The following is a 24,773-nucleotide window of genomic DNA, read 5'->3' as shown; positions in this document are numbered from 1 at the left end:
AGAGAGAGAGAGAGAGAGAGAGAGAGAGAGAGAGAGAGAGAGAGAGATCTCCCCTGGATTTATTGTACCAGGAAAAGAAATAGATTTCTCACTCCCTAATGTCAATTTCAGAGTCCTCTCACCTCCTCCCTTAAGAGTATCTGGTTTCATTTCCTTGCTGCCATCATCTGCCAGCCTCCACATCATTTCTCCCTCTATTCTCAAGGAATCTAGTACCTGGTTCATGGTATGAATCAACACCTGCCCTCATCTAAACAGCAACTTTAATATACATCTCGATGTCCCCTCAAACAGTATGGATTCCAAATTCATCAATATCCTCAAAACACATTACTCCAAGTAAATTACACACAGGGAGGGCTGAGCCTTAGATCTTCCAATCACCCATCATGGGGCCACTGCCATGATCTCAAACTTTGAAAATCCCTTCTTTAATCATAATCTCCTCTCCCTCCATCTCTCCCACTATCTCATTCCTCCCTTATTCTTCATTCTTATGTCAGTTTTTTTTCCCTGTTGTCCCAGTCTACACGCCCTCATTTGGAATTACTTTCCTCCCTTTACAGCCAGGGACCTGAAGTAGCCAATTTGACAACACTTGGCCCTCCACCTTCCAGTCCTGAGTTCATTTGCCCTTCCCCTGTTCATGACCTGACAAGCCTCAGTCCTGGATCACTAACACCATCTGCTTTCTCTCCCCCTGCTCCTGTGATGCCTCAACATTACTAGAGGAAGTCACACAGTCAAGACCTTGGTTTGGCCCTTTCTTAGCTTTTTAAATCATGCTTGCTCATCCTTTGAAAGAGCCCTGGTCTGCCTTTTTTAGCTTTAGGTCAAAGTAATCGAAATCTAAAAGTAAAACACATGAGGAAGATGCTTAGAGACAGACCTGTTTACTATCATCTATGAGAACAATGGTTATTTCTTTCATATTAATAATCAATTATTAAATTAGCATTAAGGCTTTCCCTTCTTATTTCCTCATTCAGAAACCCATAGGGCTGTTCAGTCCCTGAAGGACAATGTTAATGAATGACATTACTCAAATTCCCCATCCCTGTTGCTTATCCTGGGTGGGAGACACCACCCAACTAGAGAATCTTATGTAGAATTCAATCTAAGGTGATCTCTGGTCCACTGTGTTCTATTTAGGCTTGGGGGTAGAGGGGCAGAAACTCTGTTTAGATTGCCCAAGGATGGGGAGGGGGTCTGGTTTGAGATAGTCTTTCTTTGTCCCTGTGGTTCATCATTTTTGTTTTGAAGATCTGGAAGGTGATGCTGTGACTTTTGAGTGAATTGGATTTAAGTGGGCAGGGTTGTTCCACCACCTCACCTTCTCCTTCAGAGCCATATGGGTCCAATGGCCAAGACAGAGATCACAAGGACTAGAGATGACCCCTGGTGCAGCGGGAGACTTAAGCTAAGGTATTTCCCAGATTTCCATTTGACCGAGGCAATGACCATGCAGTGATTCAGTCTAGATGTTGTCATTGTTTGTCCTTCATTTTTGGAAGAGGATTATGACATCAGGAAGGCAATGCCATGACTTGCAAGTGAACTGGATTTAAGTGAAGGAGGGCTGTGCAAAGTCACCAGCCTCACTTTTTCCTCTTGAACAACAACAAACATTAGAATAGGTCCACTTATTATTATATTCATTCTCATGACTTGTTAACCAACCAGAGTTGATTTTCACCCCAAGGAACACCCATTCTTTCAAGCACTGAGTCGGTTTCATGAGGGGGTCTGTGGTTTGGGTGAGATGACCCAATGACCATTTTTTTATTAATAATATGCTAGCATTATTAATAAAATGATTAAATACCCAGAAACTATATCTCTTGAACCTTTTCTATGTCACCACTAGCAAAAGCAGGCAAAATTCCTAAATATTAGACCAATAAAATGCTTGTATTTATATGTATATATGTGTGCACATACACATATATCCATACGTATGTGCCTATATATATACATATGCGTTACATTATTATTTGTATTATTTTAGGTGGGAAAAAGCATCACATTGAAATAAGGGATATACACAGAGCTACAAGTCTAGATATGGTATACATACATTGTAAGTTCCTTGAGAGCAAGGATAGTGTTCTCGGCTTGCTTTATATTTCCATTGCTTAACATAGTGCCCATAGGTTTAACATGAGAAGGACCAGGAAAGTCAATTAGATTATGAATTTTTAAAAAAATGTGTCAATTGACACACCTTGTCCCTTCAGAGTATTCTTAAGTTCTAGTCTTATCTGCTTGTTGTTGATGAAGATGATGAAATCAAAGGTGTAGTTCTTATCTCTATTATTATTATTATGAGGCTGCCCAAAATGCCATTCCCAAGCACCTTATTCATAAGTGAGACTTGTTAATCCTCAATAACGCTACAAAGAGTCTTTATAACGTGCCTTTTATGGGCTTGGCATCAGTGCTGGCTTGGCATCAGTGTTACAAAACCTTTGTAACAATTGGCACTGTCCAAAAATGAACTGGGCTGTTTCTGGAGGGGTGGAAGTCTTCAAGAAGAGGTGTAGAGGATGTGCTAGAGTAGGGATTGCTTTGGGGAATGAGTTGATGGCTACTGATGTTGCTTCCCACTCTTAAATGCTGGGATTCTGCTGTCATGATAAGTCATAACCCAGAAATTTTCCATGATACTCTATGAGGGCTGATTTCATATATCCTGTCTTCCTAAATCCCCTCCTTGAAGATTACTCCATGCTCTGAGCAGCACCTCCATCCAAATGTACCCATTCCAGGGCAACCTAGCATCATTTTTAAAAGTCCTGCCTTTGGTAGCCCAATCTCATCATCAGCAATATAGTCATTGACTTTGTGAATCTATTGGCCCTTCAGGGGTCTTCAAGTCAGAACAGAAATGAGCCACCAACATCCCAGTCCATTCTATCCATGACATAAAGCCAAAAACTAGTTTATAAGGGCCCTTTCCCTCTACTTTTCCAGGATTTCTCCTCACACAAAGGCTGATTTTATTCATAGAATTATAGCTTTAGAACTGGAAGGAACCTCATTTAACAGATCAAGAAAAGCAAGCCCAGAGAGACTGTGATTTTCCTAGGGTCACACAACCACGAAGTGTCTGAGGCAGGATTTAGTCTTCTTTTTTCAGAGGGGGGAAGGCAAGGCAATTGGGGTTAAGAGACTTAACCAAGGTCACACAGCTAGTAAATGTGCCAAGTACCTGAGGCTGGATTTGAACTCAGGTCCTCCTGACTCCTAGGATTTGGTCTTCTCTATTTCAAGCTTCTCTCCATAATCACCTCTGCCTCCTGGACTCCTTGGCTTTTTTCTTACCTTCCACAAGAGCCTTTCCTGATCCTTAATGCTAATACCCTCCCTGTGTGGACCATCTCCAATTTAACCTAGTTTTATGGTGTATATATAGAGAGACAAAGAGACTATGAGCTCCTTGAGCGTAGGGGCTGGCTTTCGCCTTTCTTTGCATTCTCAGGCTAGTGCCTACTACACAGTCAGTCAGTTAGGTAATAAACATTTATTAAGGATCGACTATGTACCAGGCACAATACTAAATGACAACACGCAGGCAACTATGTATAAATGAGCTATTTTGTTGTTGTTCAGTCATCTTTTGGTCATGTCTGGTTTCTTCATGACCCCATTTGGGGTTTTCTTGGTAAAGAAACTTGGAGTGGTTTGTCATTTCCTTCTCCAGTTCATTTTACAAATGAGGAAACTGAGGCAAACAGGGTTAAGTGACTTGCCCAAAGTCACACAACTAGTGTCTTAGGCCTGATTTGAACTCAGAAAAATGAGTCTTCCTGACTCTAGGCTGGGTAATCTATCCGTTGTGCCAACTAGCTGCCCAAATAAGCTATATACAGGATAAATTTGAGATTACCAACAGAGGAAAGGTGCTTAATAAATGCTTTTGACTGGCTGATTAAAAGTCGAACATTCTATGCATTCACCATGTCCTTCTAAAAGCAGAAGTCAGTTGCTTAATCATGGTGCCCCAAAGGGTCTCACTGATGGGCAATTTTATTCTATCCTAATCAGCACCTAGACCTGTTGGTACCCAGAAGGTGAAGGAGACCCGATATCTGGTGATACGAGGGCCTAGGACTTCTGCCCTGTTCAACCACTTTGGCCGACATTGGGACTTAGCACAACGCCTGGCACATAGTAGGTGCTTAAATGCCGAGTGACTCAGCTCTGCAAGCTCAACATCTTCTCAACTCCTGCAGCCTCCTCTCTCTTTAGATTGGAGGGCTGAGATGGTTCCATCCAACTCCTCCCTCTTCTTATAGAGGACTAGAATCTGAACTTTCCAGCGAATTCTCCATTCCTCATCAGTTTCTCCGCTTGGTTTGGGCTCTAGGGAACATATACAACCTGGTTCCACACCTCTACTCATTTCCAGCTTCCTTTTGTGTATTGTTTTTCCTCTATTAGATTGTAAACTCCATGAGGCATACATACTTGTATCCCCAGGGGCTAGCGCAGTTCCTGGCATGCAGTAGGAACATAATAAATGTTTACTGAATTGAAATAGAAAAGTCTGGCTGTGATACATGATTTGAACAACCTTTTTAACCTTGAGTTCCGAGTCTCCCATCCGAGTTCAGCATCTCAGAAGGGAGTCAACGCTGCCTAGCTGTATTTTTTTGTGTGCTTCTTCCACTTATTTCAGCCACAGTCCTCTGAACAGATGGCCAATACTTAGGTAGACTTTCTGGGGCTTACTGGATGACAGCTCTGTAATCACCTCCATTCCTGGTAATTCATCTCAAGCCCCTACAAAAGGAAAACTTTAGGTTCCAACCTCAAACTCTATAGGGAAAAAGATTTAACCCATTCCAATGACAACCAGGCTCATAGTCAGAGGACCTGGGTTCAGATCATGTCTCTTACTACCCATGTGACCCTGAGCAAACCTCTTTAACTCTCTGGGTGAAGATGCTAAGTCTTCTTATTTATAAAATGAAGGGACTGGACAGAATGACCTCTGAGGTCCCTTTCAGCCCCACATCTATGGTGTTATGATCTGATAAATCCCCCAAACCAGCAACTGAGTGCTAAGATCCTAGAAGGACAAATTTGAAATAAAAAAGAATTCAAAGGTAACCTTTCTGTATTCCCTCTTTCTTTCCCTTCCACCCTCTACCCTCATTGTCAAACCATATCTCATCCTTTATCTCTGAGGAACAAAGGAAAAGACCAGATATAAGATACAGAAGATATCCAAAAGATACAGAAAAGTAAGCCAAGAACTGTGTTTGTGAGTATTAATGGATGTTGGCACAAATGTTTATTTCTGGCCCAAGGGTTTTGTTTTTGTCTGTTCTTAAACATGTCTAACCCTTAAGTGAGAAGGGGATACACACTCCCTAATAAAATTCGAGTCAGAAAAGAAGCAAGAGCTTTCAAGGATGGAACTGTCAAAATTGCATAATCAAATCCAATTTGAGTGGTTGTTTTATCTAAGCTTTCTATTCTTTCTTTCTGATGTGGCTAATATAGAGACAAGACAAGGAAAAAAGGAAACAAGGAGAGAGAATGTCGGTTGGGTTGTATTCTGTCTTTCTGTCTCTCCCCCTTGTCCCTTTTAAGCCAGATGTGTTTGCCATCAGAGGGGCAGACATCATGGGGTACAAGATTTTCCTAAGTCCTTGGATACACACTAACATCTTACTGCCTTCCCTGTACAAGAGAAGTTAAAGACCTTCCTTTACTGCTTTCCTGAGACTCTGGGATGGGGAAAGTATTTTTTTCTTATTTTAACAGCAGCTAACTTCATCATTTTACTTCAGACTAAAGTGAAAATTCCCCCAGTAGAATCAACATATATTTCATTTTTGATTCTGGAAAGGTACACGTTATGTTTTTTAAAGATAGGTCTATGAGGATGTAAGTTGTGGGGTCCAATCTGTCAAAAAAAAAAGCTATCGCTGAAGTTAAAAGACCCCCAGTCCCATGAGACTTTCAAGATTTGTACAAACAAGCATATGCCCGTGCATTTCTTTGAATAACACAGGTGGTATCTTTGTCAGATGCGCTAATATCATATTTGCATTTATAAACTAGTAGATCATTTTGAATGGAGAAATTTGGAACACAAGTTATGATTCTGAACCTAGTAACTACATGGTCTTGAGATAGAAATCTAACATTAATCAGCTCGGATCTGTGTGCCTCAATGTTTAAGAGAAAAAAAAAACTGAAACAGATAATTCTAAGATTTGGAAATGTATTCCTTATGGGAACTGATGGGCCAGGAGAATTTGGAACCATATTATTGTGCAATGTTTTTCCCCTTCTTTCTTCTCCAGTTTAAAAAATTTAAGTACTAAAGTCCAAAACTAATAATAGCCTTGGCCTCAAGAAGTTAGCAAAGGGGGAAAAGGTGGATTTTTGCCCCAAAGCCTTGAAATCTGAGGAAATGAGTATAAGAAGAATTGGGCAATGGGATAGAGCACTGGGCCTGGAGTCAAGAAGACCTGAGTTCAAATCCAGCCTCAGACTCATATTATCTGTGTTACCTTGGGCAAGTCACTTAATCTGTTTGCCTCAGTTTCCTCTCTTTAAAATAGGGATAATAATAGCACCTACCTTCAGGATTGTGAGTGTACACTTATCAGTATAACTTACTATTTGATTCACTTTCTGCTTCCTTTACTTAAAGGGACATTGCTGTTATGCATCTGGCCTCAGGTATCTTCTGATAAATGAAGTCTGCTTTAAATTAACAGGTACCATCCCACCAACATAAGACCTCTACTAGAGAACTGAGGAGGGATTTTTCTCAAGCCTAATTCCCTGAATATTGCCTCTGGCTCTCAGAATCCCCAGATTCCTTTAAGACTCAACCTCAGGACCACCTTCTGCATGAAGCCTTTGTGGATGTCACCGGCTGCTAGCGCCCTCCTTCCCCCCACCTACTCTGTATTCATTTTGTTTAAATGCTACATGTGCTTGTATGCATATGTCTGGATTGCCTCCTCCATCAGAATGTAATGTCCTTGAAGCCAGGTACTGTTTGTAGCCATGGCACTTAGCACTGTGTTTGGCACACAGTAGGTGCTTAATAAATGTTTCCTGCTTGATTGTTCGGTTTACTGATATTTAATTGGAGAGCAATAAATTCTGTGACTCTCAATTACTTTTAGGATCAAGACCAAACTCCTCTGGTTGGCGTTTCATGCCAGACACTAACCTTTTTGGGATTTATCCTTCATCGTTTCCCTTTGCCCACTCTTTGGCCAGCCAAAATGGCCTCTTGAGGGTCTTCATGTAAGACATCCCACTTATTGTGTCTGTGTCTTTGCATAGTCTGTCCCTGTGCCCAGAATGCTTTCCCTCTTTACTTCTGAAAGAAACTGCCTGCAACCCGGACTGACGCATGGTCTATGTTGTACTTGGTTATTTGTGTGCTTGACCCTGAACACAGAGTAGAAAATGTTGGGACCCTATTGAATGTTATGCTATGTGGATTCATGGGACAGGACACGTGGAGGATACTATCTGATGCTTTAATTGACCTCCAGTCTTATTATCTATTTCATAGCAGTCTTTCTACCCTTCAAATGAGATATCTATAAAGCACTTAGCACCGTGTGAGACATATAGTAGGACCTCATCAAATGTTTGTTCCCTTCCTTTCCTCTTCCCCCCTTGCCTTTGTCATTAATTCCAGGGCTTAGCACAGTGTGTGGCACATAAAATGTTGATTGATTGATTGATCCAACTGCAATATGGCCTATGTTGTGTTTCACTGTTTATCAACCAGACGTGGGGCTAGAAGCCTTGGAGAAAGGAAAAGCAGCTTTGGAGAGACTTTGCAGGAATTTAATGGATTCCATAATGTGCTCCAATAGTGGGGAGCCTCTATGGTCCCATGCAGCTCTAAATTCAATTACGTCTGCTTATTTGAAGATATCTTAAAAGCCATGCAGTAGAAAGAGTAACTGCACTTAGAGACACAGGACCTGAGATCTAGACCTGTCTCGGTCACCTTGTGACCTTTACAGGTACCTGAACCTCAGTTTCCTCCTCTGTAAAACACGGAGGGAGGGCTGGACTAACTAAACCTCTAAGATGACTTCTAGTTCAAAATATATGATATCTGAATATCTGTCTAGATGATCTAAAATATATTGCTGATGTTGCCTACAAGAGAACTTACTGCGTGGGCAGGATGAGACTCATTGGGACCATAACTGTTCTATAATTGCTTTTGGGAGCATTAGATACTGGCTGAGACATTTCTGTCATCAAAATGGCATGTATTTTGACAAATCAGACCCCTATCATGCATGCTGCTTGCCAGAGTACTCTGACTGGCACATCTAAATGTCAGATGTCAGATGTCAAATCAGCCGTAGGGGGACAAATTGAATCAACTGGAAAGGCTGGAAAACCAGTCCTGGGGAGGGGATTTTTCCTGATTTGTCCCATCCTCTCTCCCCTCCATAAAAGGAATGTCCTTACCTCCATGGTCACAGGCCTGCCTTTTTACCCCATTTATCCCTGACTAATTTACCCCAGAGGCATTATGGAAACAGGCTTCAAGAGAATGCTGGATTTGTGGAGAAGGAAGAGGAGGAGAAATAGCAGTGAACATTTATATATCACTTTTAAGCTTTGCAAGGCAATCTGCCTGTAATAATACTAATTACTAGCATTCATATAGCACTTTAAGATTTGTAAGACAATTTACATGTGTTATCTCATTTGGTCCTTACAAAGATCCTGTGAGATTGGTGCTATGATTATCCCCAATTTAAAGATGGGAAAATCAAGATATAGAGAAGTTATGTGAGCTGTCCAGGGTCACACAACTAGTTAGTGTCTGAGGCAGGATTTGAACTCTGATCTGACACCAAATCTAGGTTCTATCCACTGAGCAACCTTGCTGTTCCATCTCAAGGGAGTTACCCCACTTTCTATAATGGACTTCACTATAAACATGTCTCAGAACCACAGTGATAGCAATATAGGGGTAGATGATAAGACAGCCCCGGCAATGTGCTGGCTTGAAGATTTCTTCTTCTTTTGTCTCCCATTGGAGTCTAAAGGCACAAGAAGGGGTGGAACAAGCTAGGGGGTGGAACAAAGCCTTTTCCTAGCTGTTTAACTCAGGGGCACAAGGCATGGCAATATATGAAGCATTAAAGCAAGCCTTGTGTAACATGTCATAGAAATGTCACCCCTAATGAATCAAGTTTTTCTCCAGAAGCACTAGCTCCCATCTGACCTCAGAATCATTCCCTTCCCTGGAATTCCAGACCCACCCACCTTTCTTACAAATTCTAGTGAACTCTACAAGCAGTGGACTTCTTAGCACTTGGCAGATTTATTGTTGTTGAATTATTTCTGTTATATCCGACTCTTCATGACCCCATTCGGGGCTTCCTCAGCAGAGATATAGCAGCGATTTGCCGTTTCTTTTTCCAACTCATTTGACAGATAAAGAATTGGAGTAAACAGGGTTAAGTGACTTGCCCAGGGTCCCACAGCTAGTAAGGGTCTGAAGCTTGATATGAACTCTTGAAGATGAGTCTTCCTGACTCCAAGCCCTGTGCTCTATCCACTGAACCACCCAGCTACTCATGTATACAGTAAATGGTAAACAAATGAGTTGTTTTTTTTTTTAGATTTTTTTCAGTAGTTTGGGAAAACCAAACCTGAAGGAATAGTTACTAATAAATTCTTTCTAAGATAGTCTCTAAAAGGAGAAGCTGATAAGCTCAAGCCCAGCAGCAAAAAAAAAAAAATGGTAAGAGATCATAGTTAATAACTAATAACAATAACTTGGCATTTCTACAGTGCTTAAAGTTTTACAAAGCACTTTACAAATACTATCTTATTTAAGTCCCACAACAATACTGGATGGTAGTTGTTATTATTGCCCACCTCACTGCACAGGGGAGGAAACTGAGGCACAGAGTGGTTAAATTATTTACCCAGGGCCACAGAGCTAGTTAAGTGTCTGGGGCCAGACTGATCTCAGGTCCTCCTTACTCCAAGTCTAGAGCTCTGTTCACTGGGTCACCTAGCTGTCTCATATAACAGATACTACCACCACCACCACCACTCCTCCTCCTCCTCCTCTTCTTCCTCCTCCTCCTCCTCCTCTTCTTCCTCCTCCTCTTCCCCTTCCTCCTCCTCCTCTTCCCCTTCCTCCTCCTCCTCTTCCTACTAGTCTACTGCCCCTGCCCCCACCATTACTACTACTGACGAAATCCTAACTTCTACAATTCAGTGACGGTCTTGTACATACAGATGTGTTTGTGTAGGTGGGTGTGTACTTCAGATATCCCCCTTATTTTTCTTTGTGCTGAACAACTGAAGTCATTTGTGTGTCTCTTCCTCCCACTCCCCACAAGAGAGGAGAACTGAAAATCCTCATACCTGCCTTGTTTTCTAGGTAATAAACATTTTCTGCTTTCTGTGAAATTGATGTAAATCCAAAGCATGAGGGCTGAAATCTCTTGCATAGAGACCTGTTCATTAGCAGTTACTACAAGCAGATGAGATTCTTTGCTAAGCTTCCATCACCAATCATTTATCAAGCACACATGTGTAGCGGTCCAGTGAATTTTCTCTACACTTATCTGGCCTTACTTATTGTATGATTTTGGTCAAAAACAAAGCCATTGTTTTAGAATAAGGGATATGGATGGATGAACAGATATGTATTTTTTTTTCTTACTCTGGTTTGCTACACTCCCCTGGGATCGATTTGCTTATCATTGATTCTGAATTCCTAAGATTGATTCGGTGTGACACTGCCCCACCCCAATTCCAATTAATTTAAAATTAATCAGCCACATAAAGCTCCCCCCTTTCTCCCTGGTCCTGAATGGATTAAAAGGCATATATATCTTCTACCCCTGTGCTTGAGCAAATAGGGATGTCCATTCACAGGCCTAAAATCTACTAAGAGTAAACTCATAAGGGGAACCTGAAAGCAAGAATTGTTACTTCATAGCCCATATCAGGAAACAAAACCCCGTTCTGATCCAGAACATAGCACAGTTATTAAGTAGTTGTTGACTGACTTAACTGATAGAAGAAAAGATCAAAGTTCCCTCTCCAGTTGCTGTAAACTTTGTGGAGTAGCAAGGTAGTACAAAGGATAGCGTGGTGCATCTGGAGTCGGAAAGACCTGAGTTCAAATCTGGCCTCTGAAACTTATTAGCTGTGGCACTTTATCCTGTTTGCCTCAGTTTCCTCATCTCTAAAATGAGCTAGAGAAAGAAATAGCACGTATCCAGTACCTTAAAAAAAAACAACTCCAAATGAGGTTACAAAGAATCAGACACAACTAAACAATAACAAAAACTTTGTGGACCCATTTCCCAGTTGTGAGCACCAATACCAGTGGGATCATCCATGGAGATGAAGTCAGAGACTTCCCACAAGCCTGGAAGAACACAACTCACTTAGAAGTTCTCTAGGGCCCATCAGGAACCATATTCTCACCTGTCTGAGACCACAAACCAGCCAACTGCATCACAAAATGTCATCAATTCATTTGATTTCAGACACATGCATTCTCCATAATCTCTTTTTCTTCTTCTAGTGTGGCCAAAGACTTACTGCAAAAAGGTACCCACTTAGAGAGCATTTGCTGCTGAGTGGTGGATAAGACCAATTAAACCCTTTGACCCTTGATTCACATGCCAAATGGCTCCATAAAAAATTAATGTGATCTCCATTGGGCCCTCAGTGAGGCATGGTAATCCTCTTATTCTTCCTTAATTGGCTCCTTATTCCCCTCCCTTAGCAGCTGACTGAAACCTTTCTCCTAAAGTCCTTCCTAAGAGATGATTATGCCCAACACTTACTTTACTGATGAAATCATCCATCAGAGCTGAAACAAAGAATAGTTTCGCTTGGCACAACTAACTTTTCCATTCTCATTATTCACGACTCATTTCATTCTATGGTAGATCAATACTGGCCTTTCTGCTATTCCTTCCACACTACATTCCATACTCGGTCACCATTCCTTTGCATTCGTTGTCCCTTATCCCAGGAATGCCCATACTCCCCTTCTCAGAATCACTTGTTTTCTCCAAAATTTACCTTCACAGCATTCCCTGATTTCCCTAATGGGAGTTTTCTTCCCCCCCAAAAAAAATGACCTTGCTTTTATATTTTATATATTTATATTTACTTAAATATATACTTTCTGTCTCCCCTGGTAGCATACAAATTCCTTGAGGGCAGGGGGAAGAGAGAGGAAAAGGAATAAGCATTTATATGGCACCTACTATGTGCCAAGTATTGTGCTAAGTGTTTTACAAAGCACTGATCTCATTTGAGCCTCACAACCCTGTGAGGCAGACGCTATTATTATTATTATTATTTAAGGAAAATGAGGAAAACATAGACTAAATGACTTTCCCAGGTTCACACAGCTGGTAAGTGTCTGAGACTGGGTTTGAATTCAGGGGTCCAGTGTTTTATCCACTGTATTACCTATCTGCCTAAGGACTGTTTCATTTTTGACTTTATAACCTAAGTCTAGTTCATAGCAGATTTTAATAAATGCTTGTTGATTGAATGACTGATATATCTATTACCCTAGTATCTAGTTCATGGTAGAGATTTAATAAATGTTTGTTGATTGAATGATCGATATACATATAACCCTAGTATCTAGTTCATGGTAGAGGTTTAATAAATGTTTGTTGATTGAATGATTGATATACATATAACCTCAGTATTTAGCTCATAGTAGATATTTAATAAATGCTTGTTGATTGAATGACTGATAGAGACATGCAGTTAGCAACATGATATAGTGAAGGGCTGTGCTTTGTATTCAGAAGAATTGATACCAGAGAGTGATATTGCCTGTTCCTCCTCATTGCCCCCTATTCCTACACCAGAGTTTATGTCAAAACCAAAATTATAGGTGCTTTAATGTGCTATTATATTTCTATTCAATTAGTTAATGGAGGCCAGACTAAGACAAAAGTTTGGTCAATTATAGCAATGTGTAATTTTTCTTTCATTATTTATTTATTATTTTGTTATTCAGTATTTTGTTTCATTATTGAGAATGGGATGGGAAAGAGAGGGGATAGTGGAGAGAGAGACAGAGAAGACAAAGACAGACTGAAAGAGGAGAAAGAAACGGAGACAGAGAGACAAAGACAGACAAATAGAAACAGAGACAGATAGAGAATTAGAGGATATATATTCTAGAAGAAATCATCGGTGTTTTGTTTACTGGTGGCTCTGGGGGGTAAAAGAGAATCTTCTTTTATAAATTCCCAAAGAAGGGTAAAATCTTGACTCAGTTATAGGTAAAAGGCAAAATCAGCGTAATTTCTGTTTATGGGAGGTTGAGCAAGCTACCACAGGAGGTCATGTAACTTTTCCTTTTGTCCCATTCTGTGAATGTTCAAGGAGACCCCTCTCTGAAGGGTGGAGCCTAGAGTTATGACAAAGACCCCCCTTGGTGGGAGGAAAAGGGGGTTGACTGAAAAAATATGACTGATGTCTATGTTCCAAAAATCATTTTGTCAAAAAAACATTTATTAAATGCTGACTATGTGCCAGGCACTGTGCTAAGCACTAGAAAAGCAAAAAAGGCAAAAGACAAAACAGTCCCTCCCCTCAAGCAGCTTATAGGCTAATGGGAGAGATAATATGTAAACTAATAGATACATATACATACACGCACATATACACACATATATACATATATAATATATGGAGAAAGAAAATAACTAACAAGATAAAGACAAGACAAATTGGAAATACTAAAAAATAGAGAGAAGGCACTAGTGTGAGGAAGATTAGGAAAGCTTTTTGTAGAAGGCAGAATTTTAGCTGGGATGTGAAGGAAGCCAGAGACAGTAGGAGATGGAGATGAGGAGGGAGGGAGGGAGTTCTAGGCATGGGGGACAACCAGGGAACATGCCTGGAGTTGGGAAATGTGTGAGGAAGACCACGGAAATCAGTGTCAGTGGATTTAAAAATATGTGGGGATCAACGAGGTGCATGAAGTCTGGAAAGGCAAAAAGAAGGGCTTTGGATGCCAAACAAAGGATTATATATTTGATCCATTTGTGTTTTCTGTATTTGTATTTACTTACTTGTGTGTGTGTGCGTGTGTGTGTGTGTGTGTGTGTCCCCTTGGTAGTATATTGATTCCTTGTGGACAGGAGGAAGGGAATAAGCATCTGTAGCTCACATACTATCTGCCTGGCACTGTGCTAAGGGCTTTACAAATATTATCTCATCTGATCCTCACATAACAACCCTGGGAGGCAGGTGCTGTTATTATCTCCATCTTGCAGTTGAGGAAACTGAGGCAAGCAGCGTTTTAGGTGACTTGCCCAGGGTCACATAGCTAGTAAGTGTCTGAGGCTAGATTTTAACTCAGGACTTCCCATTTCTAGTCCCAGTGCTTTATTCACTGTACCACCAAACTGCCTACAGGCTGCTTCATTTTTGTCTTTGTGTTCTAGAACTAATAGGGAACCACTGGAATTTATGTCACATGTGTGTGACATGATCACATCTTTGCTTTAGTAAAATCACATTAGTGGCTGAATGGAGGATTGACTGGAGCCAGGAGACACCCCAGGTAGGCAGACCCACTGGCTGCTATGGCAATGGTCCAGGTGTGAGGGGATGAGGGTCTGCACCAGGGTGGGGGCAGGGTCAGAGCAGAGACAGGGGCATAATGGAGAAATGCTGCAAAGGTAAAACGGAGAAAGATACTGCAGAGGTAACATCAATAGGAACAGCTTGGAAATGGGGATGTGAGAGAATGGGAAGGAGGCTGAGTAGTCCAGGATCACAAAGGCAGGGACCAGAGGGAGAGGGAGCAAGAAACCCTAATCCTTCTTCTTAAGGAGCCCAGCAGAATCTTTTCACAAACAGCTCCATCTACCTTTAAGCTTTACAGGCATTTTACATACATCCCTTCATTAGATTCTTGCTCAATAACCCTAGGAGATATACTTATTTTTGGCTTTAGTGTAGACAAGTGGTTTCATGTGAATTTGGACCTCCTGGTATTCAAACTTCCTTCACCAGTGCAGATAAGCAACTGGGATAATCCTAAAGAACTGCCCAGGGCTCTGAAAGTTTGTGACTTGCCTATGGTCACACAGCAAACATATCTTACAGGGAAGATTTGAACTCAGCTCTTTTTCTTGAATCCAAGGTTAGACCAATATCTAGACCATTAACATGCTTCCTTTCAGGGTAGGCATAATTATACTTACTTTCTAGATCAGAAAGGGGCATTAGGGCATTAGGGGCAGCTAGGTGACAGAGTGGATACAGCATGGGCCCTAGAGTCAGGAAGACCTGAGTTCAAGCATGGCCAGAGACACTTGACACTTACAAGCTGTGTGACCCTGGGCAAGTCACTTAACCCTGAATGCAGAAAGAAAGATAAGGAAGGAAGGAAGGAAGGAAGGAAGGAAGGAAGGAAGGAAGGAAGAAAGGAAGGAAGGAAGGAAGGGAGGGAGGGAGGGAGGAAGGAAGGAAGTTGAGACTTAGAGATATGAAACAAATTTCCTCTAAATTATCTGTCAGGTCCCTTCTAATTCTAAATTTCTATGTTTCTACCTGACTAAGCTCATTCCCATTCATCAAATTCTCCTAATAAAAGTCAAATATTTCTTTTATTTTGAGTTAATCTAAAGACGCTTGGTGTCATTGCTTACTATATATTGGCCTTCATTAAATATTCAGTAAATCAGCCCTTACTGTCACAATAGTATGTAAGATGTTCTGTGACCTCTAACCTCTAACCACCACACTCCACTCTACTGACTGAGAAACCATCTGGCAGGACAGAGGCATTGGACCATCCTAGAACTGAGTACAGCTTAAAAAACTATATTCAAATGCTGTCTGGATTTTAAAAAAAAACTTAATTCAATGATTATTTATTAAGTTTGTTTTTGCTTACCTCATATTCATCCATCCATTCATCTGTTTATTCACTTATTTATTCAGTTACTTGTGGCTTGTCTATGGCCATTTGTTTATTTCTTTGTTTACTTATTTATGTATTTACTTATTTGAATTTCTCAGGAGAACAAACTCCCGAGGGCTGAGATTGATCTCTATTTCTATCTTTATGCCCTCAAGACCTATCATGATTTGCCTAGAGGAAGAGTTTAATAAGTATTTGTTGAACTAAACTGTAAAGAGAGAGAAACTTTTTTGGTATGTGGAAACTGCCCCTTAATAAGTACTTTCTACTTTCTTAATTTTTTTTTAAAGCAATCGGGGTTAAGTAACTTGTTCAAGGTTACACGGCCAGTTATTTCTGGGTGTGGTGGTAAGTATCTGAGCCAGGATTTGATCCAGGTCATCCCGATACTGGAGCCGGTGCTCTTACTCGCTGAGCCACCTGGCTGCCCCTTACTTTCTTAATTTTTTTACATATTATTTTATTTTTAAATTAACATTTGTTTTCTCAACTGCCCCCCCCTTTAAAAGAATAATGAAAATAAAGACAAATAACCATAGAAGAATGATGGGGATCTTACTAGAATTGCAGCTGGTCATTACAAGCAAATCATCAACTGTCAGGTAACAGAGAGTCAGGAGAATTTCCTGGGTCACTGAGACAGCCCAGGGTTACATAGCCAGTTTGTGTAAGGGATGAGACATAAACCAAGGTCTCCCTGACTCCAAGACTAGCCTCCCTGCAGTGCCTCAAGGCAAAGGGAAATAGATTTCAGGTAAGGCATTAAGTGACTTCTTATTGCTGGATATTGCCTTCTCATAAGCACTCCATACTGTGATACTTAGCAACTAATCTTGGAATTACTTGTTTAGTTCAATTTTAATTACTAAGTAATTGGCAAGAACATGCCATTGTGAATTTCTATGGTTATATGCCACATAATTATCTAGTTTTTATGTTCTCAGTAAAATAACTCAATGTCCAAAAAATGTTCCAGTTGGGCTGGCCAATGGCCAGCCATATCTCTTAGCCAACCAATATCTAAGAGGTAGCGATTAATCAAATTACCCAAATATTTGGTTTCCAATGGAACACGCAGATAAGAAGACAGGATGGCCAACATCTGCCTATTGCTGAGGGGTGTAGCAGCAAGGCAGGGGGAAAGAGCCCTACTAGAAGATAAATATAGATCTGCACAATGGCCCAGCATAAAGACTACTGCCTTTGGCCCCTGTCCACCACTGGTATTTTGGATGCTTCATAGAAAATACCAAACACTTAAAACTCCAATTCCATTTCCCAAAGCCAGAGCATCTTTCCCAGTAGTGGGAAAAGGACAAGTTATTTGTGAAATCTGTAGGCAGTTAGTTATTTTTTTTTCCTTCTGAGGAATTTCAGAATGCTATAGATAATAGACAAGAACCATCGATCCGTTTGCCTCGTTGAATAAGCCACACATTTTAATTTTGGGTTCATAACAATCACTCTCTCCCAGGAGGGCTGCTAATGGAAAGATGGCCTGGTGGGGCAAGAGAGTGATGATACACATAATTGCAGCCCACGGTTTATATAAACAACAATTTTAAAAATGGCTGGGGTGAGGAATAAAGAGGAAGCATAAAGAGAGAAAATGGCAGCCAGCAACAAAGGTGGCTTGGAAGTCACTGAAGAGCCTTCCCCTTTGTAGTGTAAACTCCTTGAGGATAGGAACTATTATTGTCCTTTTTTTCATTCCCTCAAGTTTAGCATAACATGCCTGGCACATGTTAAGTGCTGAGGAAATGTTTGCTGCTTGATTGATCAGTTAGGTGAAAGAAATCATCCATGCCAGACACAATCCCCAAATTTTCAGTGAGTCAGGTTAAGTATTTCAGCACTGACTGTGGTCCAGGTACTAGACTGGGTTCTGGGAATGCAAAGTCCCTGACCTCAAGGAGCTTACATTCTAATGAAGGAGAAAATATATAACTATGTTCTCTGTCTCTGTATCTCTCTCTTTCTCTTCTCCTCCCTCCCTCCTTCTCTCTCTCTCTTCTCTCTCTCTCTCTCTCTCTCTCTCTCTCTCTCTCTCTCTCTCTCTCTCCTCTCTCTCACTCTCTCTCGCTCTCTCTCCACATAGGTATATGTATATATCTCCACATAGGTATACACATATATGTAGTATGTACATAGACATATAACATACATATATACAGCATTGTGTATATGAGAGAGATAGAGAGAAAAATACAGAGAGAGAGATACAGAAAGAAAGACAAAGAGACAGAGACGGAAAGATGAAAGATGATGTTAAAGGGGAAGGCATTGATGATTGTTGATGGTATATGGAAAGGTATCCTGCAGAAAGTGGGACCTGGACCAAGTCTTTAAGAAATTCAGGAAAACTAAGAGGTGGACATGAGTAGAGAAGGTGTTTCAGGCATGGAGAACATCCAGCAAAGGGAGGTGAAAGATGGAACATTATGTACAAATAGCAACAAGGAAGCCAGAGATGCTAGGCTGGAGAGTTGGGAAAGAGAAAAGAAAGATGCTGATGAAAGGGACTGGGTAAGAGGAGAGAGATGAGTCGAGCAAAGATGGAATAGGGTACAGTAGCCAGAGCTAGGGGGAAAGGGTGAGCTACCATGAAACATCAATAAGGTCTTCACAATGCACAGTTGCTTCCTTCCATGACAGTCTGGAAATTAGCTAGTGATTGATACATGGCATACACAGGAGATGGGTGATGAGGAAGAGGAGAAAAAGAAGCAAAAAGGACTGATTATATGTCAAAGAGATCAAAGAAAGAGGAAAAGGATCCACATGTACAAAAATATCTATAGCAGCTCTTTTGCTAGTAGCCCCAAACTGGAAGCTAAGGGGGTGCTCACCAATTGGGGAATGACTGAACAAGTTATGATATATTATTGGGCTGCAAGAAATGATGAAGGAGAGGGTTTCAGAGAAAACCCGGAAGACTTGGATGAATCGTCATATAGTGAAGTGAGAAGCACACAACAATTTGTGCAATGATGAAAATATTGGCAAGACAAACAACTTTGAAAAACTTAAGAACTCTGATTCTAGGTGACGTGGTGAAATACACAATTCACCTCCCAACAGAGTTAAAAAACTCAGACTGCAGATTAAGACAAATAGAAATGTGCATATACAGATGTAAATATTGATAATCATTTAATATCAATTTAATAACCTCAATAAGGGCCAGAGCCTGAACTAATCAGCCAGAAGAAGAGCCTGGACCTAACAGCTTTTTTGCTCTCTGAGTAAACTCAAAGAATGCCTCTTCCTATGTAAACAAAGCCAGATGGGGCTGACTTTATGGTCATTAAGGATGAGGTCCTTAACCCAAGGCACTAACTTGAGTAAAGGGACTTTTTCTTATCTTAACATTTTTTGGACATATACTATGTTGTGGTATGTTAAAGAAAACACAGATATCCTAAGTCATAATTTCAAATGATACTTGGTCAACTTTCTTATTTTATTGTATTTACCATCTATTCAACTAATAAAATTCCTTTCTCATACAATGATTAAACATTTATGGATAACGTGAATTTGAGCGACACAGTCACCCTGAATTGGGAAGGTTCTAAAATGTATTTAAGCTTTCTCATTCTTTTGTTCAGGAAGTCAGAACTTAGGTTTTGGCTCCTCGTACATACAAGCTTGCTAGCTTCATCTAACTTTAAGAGAATAAACAATAGGAATTTACATATCACCTAGCCTAGTTGCTTCCTTTAACCAAACTTTCAGGTTAACAGTATAAATGCATATGTCTATACACATACACTACATATATAGTTGTCTACATATACAGATATATATTTGTTTGTATATATGCATACATATATTTGTGTTTATGTATATGTGTATGTATTGTGTATATGTGTGAGTGTATGTATCTATGTATGTGTATATATTATATATGCACACACAGAGGCACATATATATTCAACATGGGAATTTGTTTTGTCTGACTTTATTATTTATTACAAAAGATTTGTTTTTCATTATTTTTCTTTTTTTTTGGAAGGGGGAAGACAGGGCAATTGGAGTCAAGTGAGTTGCCCAAGGTCACACAACTAATAAGTGTGTCAAGTGTCTGAGGTCACATTTGAATTCAGGTCCTCCTGACTCCAGGGCTGGTGCTCTATTCACTGTGCCACCTAGCTGCCCCTTCATTATTTTTCAATGGTGGGGAGGGGTGGAATTAGAGGAAAGAAGGTGGATTTTCATTAACTGAAAAAATGAAATTGAATTTTAAAAAGAGGAACTAGTTAAGTAGGAGATTGGAGTAGACCCCAAATATTTAAGATTTGACTCAGACTGTGATGGAGATAGCTCAGGACGCTGACCCCCAGAGCCTTGGGAATAGCAGTGTCCCCCAGACTACCATCCCTGCTGCCAGTGAGTCTCCATAGGCATCATTAAGGGAAGCAATCACTGTGGAGAAGGGGCTCATACTTCCTTGCTATCACAAACACCAACATTATCTGCCACTCTTGAGCTATATAAGCCCAAGAGTCCTCAGAGTGGTGGCTCTGGCCCCCTTCTCCTCAGACCACCAGCCTGCTTCCAGTCTAGCACTTAACAGCCGTCATTCCAGATGAGACCTAGTATTAGCCTCTGTCAGTGCTGCTGGCCCCCCCTCCTCAGCAGCCACAGCTAATGAAGACCCAGTCAATCAAGTTCTCACCACCAAAGCCCTTGGTGCTGTCAAATGGTTCAACATCAAAAATAGAAATGATTTTATCAGTGAAAATGACATTAAAGAAGAGATATCACCATCTATTTTGCTACTGTACCCTAAGGCCCATGGGACCTTCCATATGTGTTGTCTTCCCCATTAGGATATGAGTCCAGATTTGAACTCAGGACTTCCTGACTTCAAGCCCAAGTACTATCCATTACACCACACATCTGCCTTCAATAATAACAATAACAACAAGAATAAAACATGTCACTATCTGGAAGAAAGATTGTGAGGGGGCGCCATGGAATTTGGGCCACACCAAAGGTATAACTGCTGTGGCCATGAGGTCAGTGCTATGAAGGGCCAGCACAGGGAATTTAAATAAACACATATGGATTGCTTCCAAATAGCTAAACTGAAACCAATTTAAAGATCAGTGGAGTGGAGAGACCATATACAGAAAATTCTGCTATCATTGCTTAATCTGTACATCATTAACTAATCCTTCAGCATGGTTTTGGTAAGGTTAGGCTCATAGTGACAACCTTTACAGACACTTACTAGCTGTGTGACCCTGGGTAAGTCACTTAACTTCTACTGGCCTCAGTTTCTTCCTCTGTAAAATGGGGATGATAAGAACACCTATCTCCCAGGGTTGTTATGAGGTGAGATTTAAATGATATTTGTAAAGTGCTTTGCAAACTTTAAAGGTTATACATTCTCCTTCTCCTCCCTCTCCTCCTCCACTTCTTCCTCTTTCTCCTAATTCTTGTTCTTTTCTTCTTCTACTGCTTCTATCATCATCATCATCATCATCATCATCATCATCATCATCATCATCATCATCATCATCATTACCTAGATACCCAGGAAAATCCTGAAGGACATATGGAATCCTTAAACCTAAATGATATTCAGTAAAGTCAGCATAGTACATCTGAAAGAACACTGGACTCAAACCCAGAGGTCTTGGGTTCAAATCCTATATCTACCACTTATTATATATGTGACCTGGGAGAAGTCACTTAACCTTTATAAGTATATATTTCTTCATTGTAAAATGAAGGGAATTGGACTAGACGGCCTCTGAGGTCCTTTCTAGCTCTAAATCTATCATCTTATGAATTACAGATCTTTTAGAACTAGAAGGAGCCCTGGAGATCACCTGGCCCAACCCCAGCATTTTATAGATGAAGCCAATGCCGCCCTAAAGAGGGAAGGAACTTCCTCAAAGACACACATAGATCTTGTGAAGATATGCTAATCCTGTTCCACTCACCCTCCCAGGGCCTTCCCAGACCAAAATGACCTTCCTTGCATGTATTGCTTTTCCCTATTAGAATGTAGGCTTTCTGAGGACAAAGATTGTCTCACTCTTGTACCTGTATCCCCAGAGCTTAGCACAGTACTTGGCACACAGGAATATTCGTTAAGGTGAACTGAATTACAGGCACTACCTCTGTGTCTCATAAAGAGATTTTGTTGTTGTTTGCTACTTTTTGGTCATTTTTCAGTTATGCTGACTCTTTGTGACCCCACTTGGAGTTTTCTTGGCAAAGATACTGGAATGGTTTACCATTTCCTTCTTCCACTCATTTTACAGATGAAGAAACTAAGACAAGCAGAGTTAAGTGACTTGCCCAGGGTCATACAGTTAGGAAGTATCTGAGGCTAGATTTGAACTCAAGAAGATGAGTCTTCCTGACCCCTGACCCAGTGCCACCTGACTGCTCTACCAAGATATAGGTGTTTATATATTCATAAAACTAGCCAAGGAAAGTGTTGCATTTTGATGTTGCATTGAGAGGTGGTGTCCAGGACTCCCCTTGTTAAAAGGGAAGCTCTCTGAGGGAAAGAATGATTTTCCTTTTGTATTTGTATTTCTAGTATTTAGCATAGTGGCCGGTACATCATAAACATCTTATAACAAATACTAAATTTGATCATTTAGTCGTTTTTTTTTTAAATGGGAAACTGAGGCCCAAAGGGATTAAGTGATTTATGCCAGGTCATTACAGTTTGAAGGAAACAGAGCTAGGATTCAAACCCTCTGATTGCAAATCCAGTGGTAATGAACGGTATCATAGCTGGAAAAGATCTTAGAAGCTATCGGGTCCAACTCCCTCATTTTTACAGATGAGGAAACTGAGGCCAAGGAAAGTAAATCGCCATGCTCAAGGTCCACTAAGAAGTATTGGAATCCAGATTTGAACACAGGTCCTCTGTTTTCAGTCCCACCTGTCTTTCCACTGCAGCAACCCACTAACGGGCTTCAGTACTAAATATACTTAGCTGTACTAGTAGTCACACAAAACACACAGAGTATCTATTCACTAGAGTACTGGCTTGCCCAGGACCATCTAGACCTTGCCAGGTAGTGGACGGTTGACTTGACGGCAGGTGGAGGAATGCAAGAGTAAAGATCTAATCAGGCTTAGGGAGCCCCATGCTCAACCCGGCGATCAAGGCACTGACCTGGTGATGATCGCCAAGTGCGGCGGGCTCATGCAGGCCCCCATGAAGAGCACCACATTCTCATGTCTCGTCTGCCGGTAAGCCATGACTTCCCTCTTGAAGGCCTTGAGCTGGTCCTCATTGTCCCTCTCGATATCAATAAGCCTTATGGCCACTTCCCCATGCCAGCGGCCATGGTACACCTGCCCAAATCGGCCCTTGCCGATGAGTTCCCCCATCTCCAGCTGCTCAAAGGGGATGTCCCACTCCTGGAGGAAGATGCTGGTCTGACTGGCCTTGCGTGGGAAATTTCGGGCAGAGAGAAGCGAGAGGTTCATTTCCTCAAAGTCATCCTCCGATTCCTCAGCTTCGTTGGTCCCCTCCTCATTCTGTGGCAGGCAGGAAAGAGAAATGAGAACAGATGTGGAGAAAGTGGGGTACCGGGGATAGATCTTCCAACTGGGAGTTGGGAAACCTTGGATGCTTTGGCATTTGACTTCCCCAAGGCCCACCATCCTCATCTGTAAAATGAGGGGATTGGACTCAAACACCTTAGCTAGAAATCACAGATCAACATCTACTGTCAACATATCACAGAATCTTGGAGCTGGAAGGGGCCTCAGAGGTGTCAGCTAAAACCCACCCCTGAATAAAAAATCTCAGCAACAGTGCTACGTAGGCATCCATCTGTCCTTGCCTTGAAGACTTCCAGTGAGTAATGGCACTCTCCCTCCCACCATTCTACTTGGGGACAGGATGGTAAAGTGGACACAACAAGAGCTTCTGCCTTCAAATCCTGCCTTTGATGCTTGCTGCCTGGATGACCCTGGACAAGTCACTTAAACTCCCTGGAATGCAGTCTCCTTATTGGTAATAGAAAGGGGCTGCACTAGATAATATCCTTTCCAGCTCTAGATCTGTGGTCCTAAGCATCTAGTTATTGGGAATATTTCCCCTCTGTTGAGTGCAAATCACCCTGTACTGCTAATTTTATCCATGGGGATCAAGCAGGACAAGCTTAATCCCCCTTCCATATGAGTCCTTCAGATACTCCCCCCTCCACCCCACTCTAATATTCTCTTCTGCCCCATAAATACTCTCAGTCCTTTGAGTCAATCCTCATTGGGTCTGATCTTGAGGCCTCTCATCATCTGGTAAGAATCACAGATTCTTGGAGTTTCCAGGAACATCAGTGTCCATCTGGTCCCCTAATACCCGAACAGGCATCCCTGCTGAGGGGCTTCAACAAGTGGCCCTCACTCCTCTGCTTAAACAGCTCAAGTGAGACGCTCACTCTCTCATGAGTTAGCTTGCACCTCTTTCAGAGATCTCAAATGGTTCTGCCATTTTCCCCACCCCTACAGCAAAAGCCTAACTCTTCCTTTTTCCCACTCTTGTGTTTTCTGAGGCTAAGCAGCACAGGGCACATTTCCCATAGAATGTAAACTCCCTGTGGGCAGGACCTTTTTCTGTTTAGTCTTGCTATCCCAAGGACCTAACACAGTGACGGCCAAAGGCAGGTGTTTAATAAATGCTTGATGAATTAAATTGAATTGAATTGGTGGGTGTCCCTGATCCTAGCTCTTCCAGAGGAAGCTGAGTTGACCCGCTGTTGTGAATACTGAAAGAGGGGGTTCTTGTTCAGTTATGGGTTGGACCAACTGGCTTTTCCAT

General features: G+C 41.3%; 1 protein-coding gene across 1 annotated transcript in view; it reads right to left on the bottom strand.

The window, feature by feature from the left end:
• The window catches only part of KSR2 (kinase suppressor of ras 2), a 587,222-nt gene that overhangs the window by 81,500 nt on the left and 480,949 nt on the right, over positions 1 to 24,773 (bottom strand). The window contains exon 15 of the mRNA XM_069081397.1: positions 23,121 to 23,488. Within this exon, the coding sequence (XP_068937498.1) occupies positions 23,121 to 23,488 (368 nt within the window). The remainder of the gene's footprint in view (positions 1 to 23,120; positions 23,489 to 24,773) is intronic.

Source organism: Petaurus breviceps, unplaced genomic scaffold (assembly GCF_028583685.1).
Source record: "Petaurus breviceps papuanus isolate PSGF00001 unplaced genomic scaffold, PetGlider_PUasm1.0 99, whole genome shotgun sequence".
NCBI classification, from domain to species: domain Eukaryota; kingdom Metazoa; phylum Chordata; class Mammalia; order Diprotodontia; family Petauridae; genus Petaurus; species Petaurus breviceps.
The sequence above is the reverse complement of the archived record's forward strand: the minus strand, read 5'-3'. Positions and strand labels throughout refer to the sequence as shown.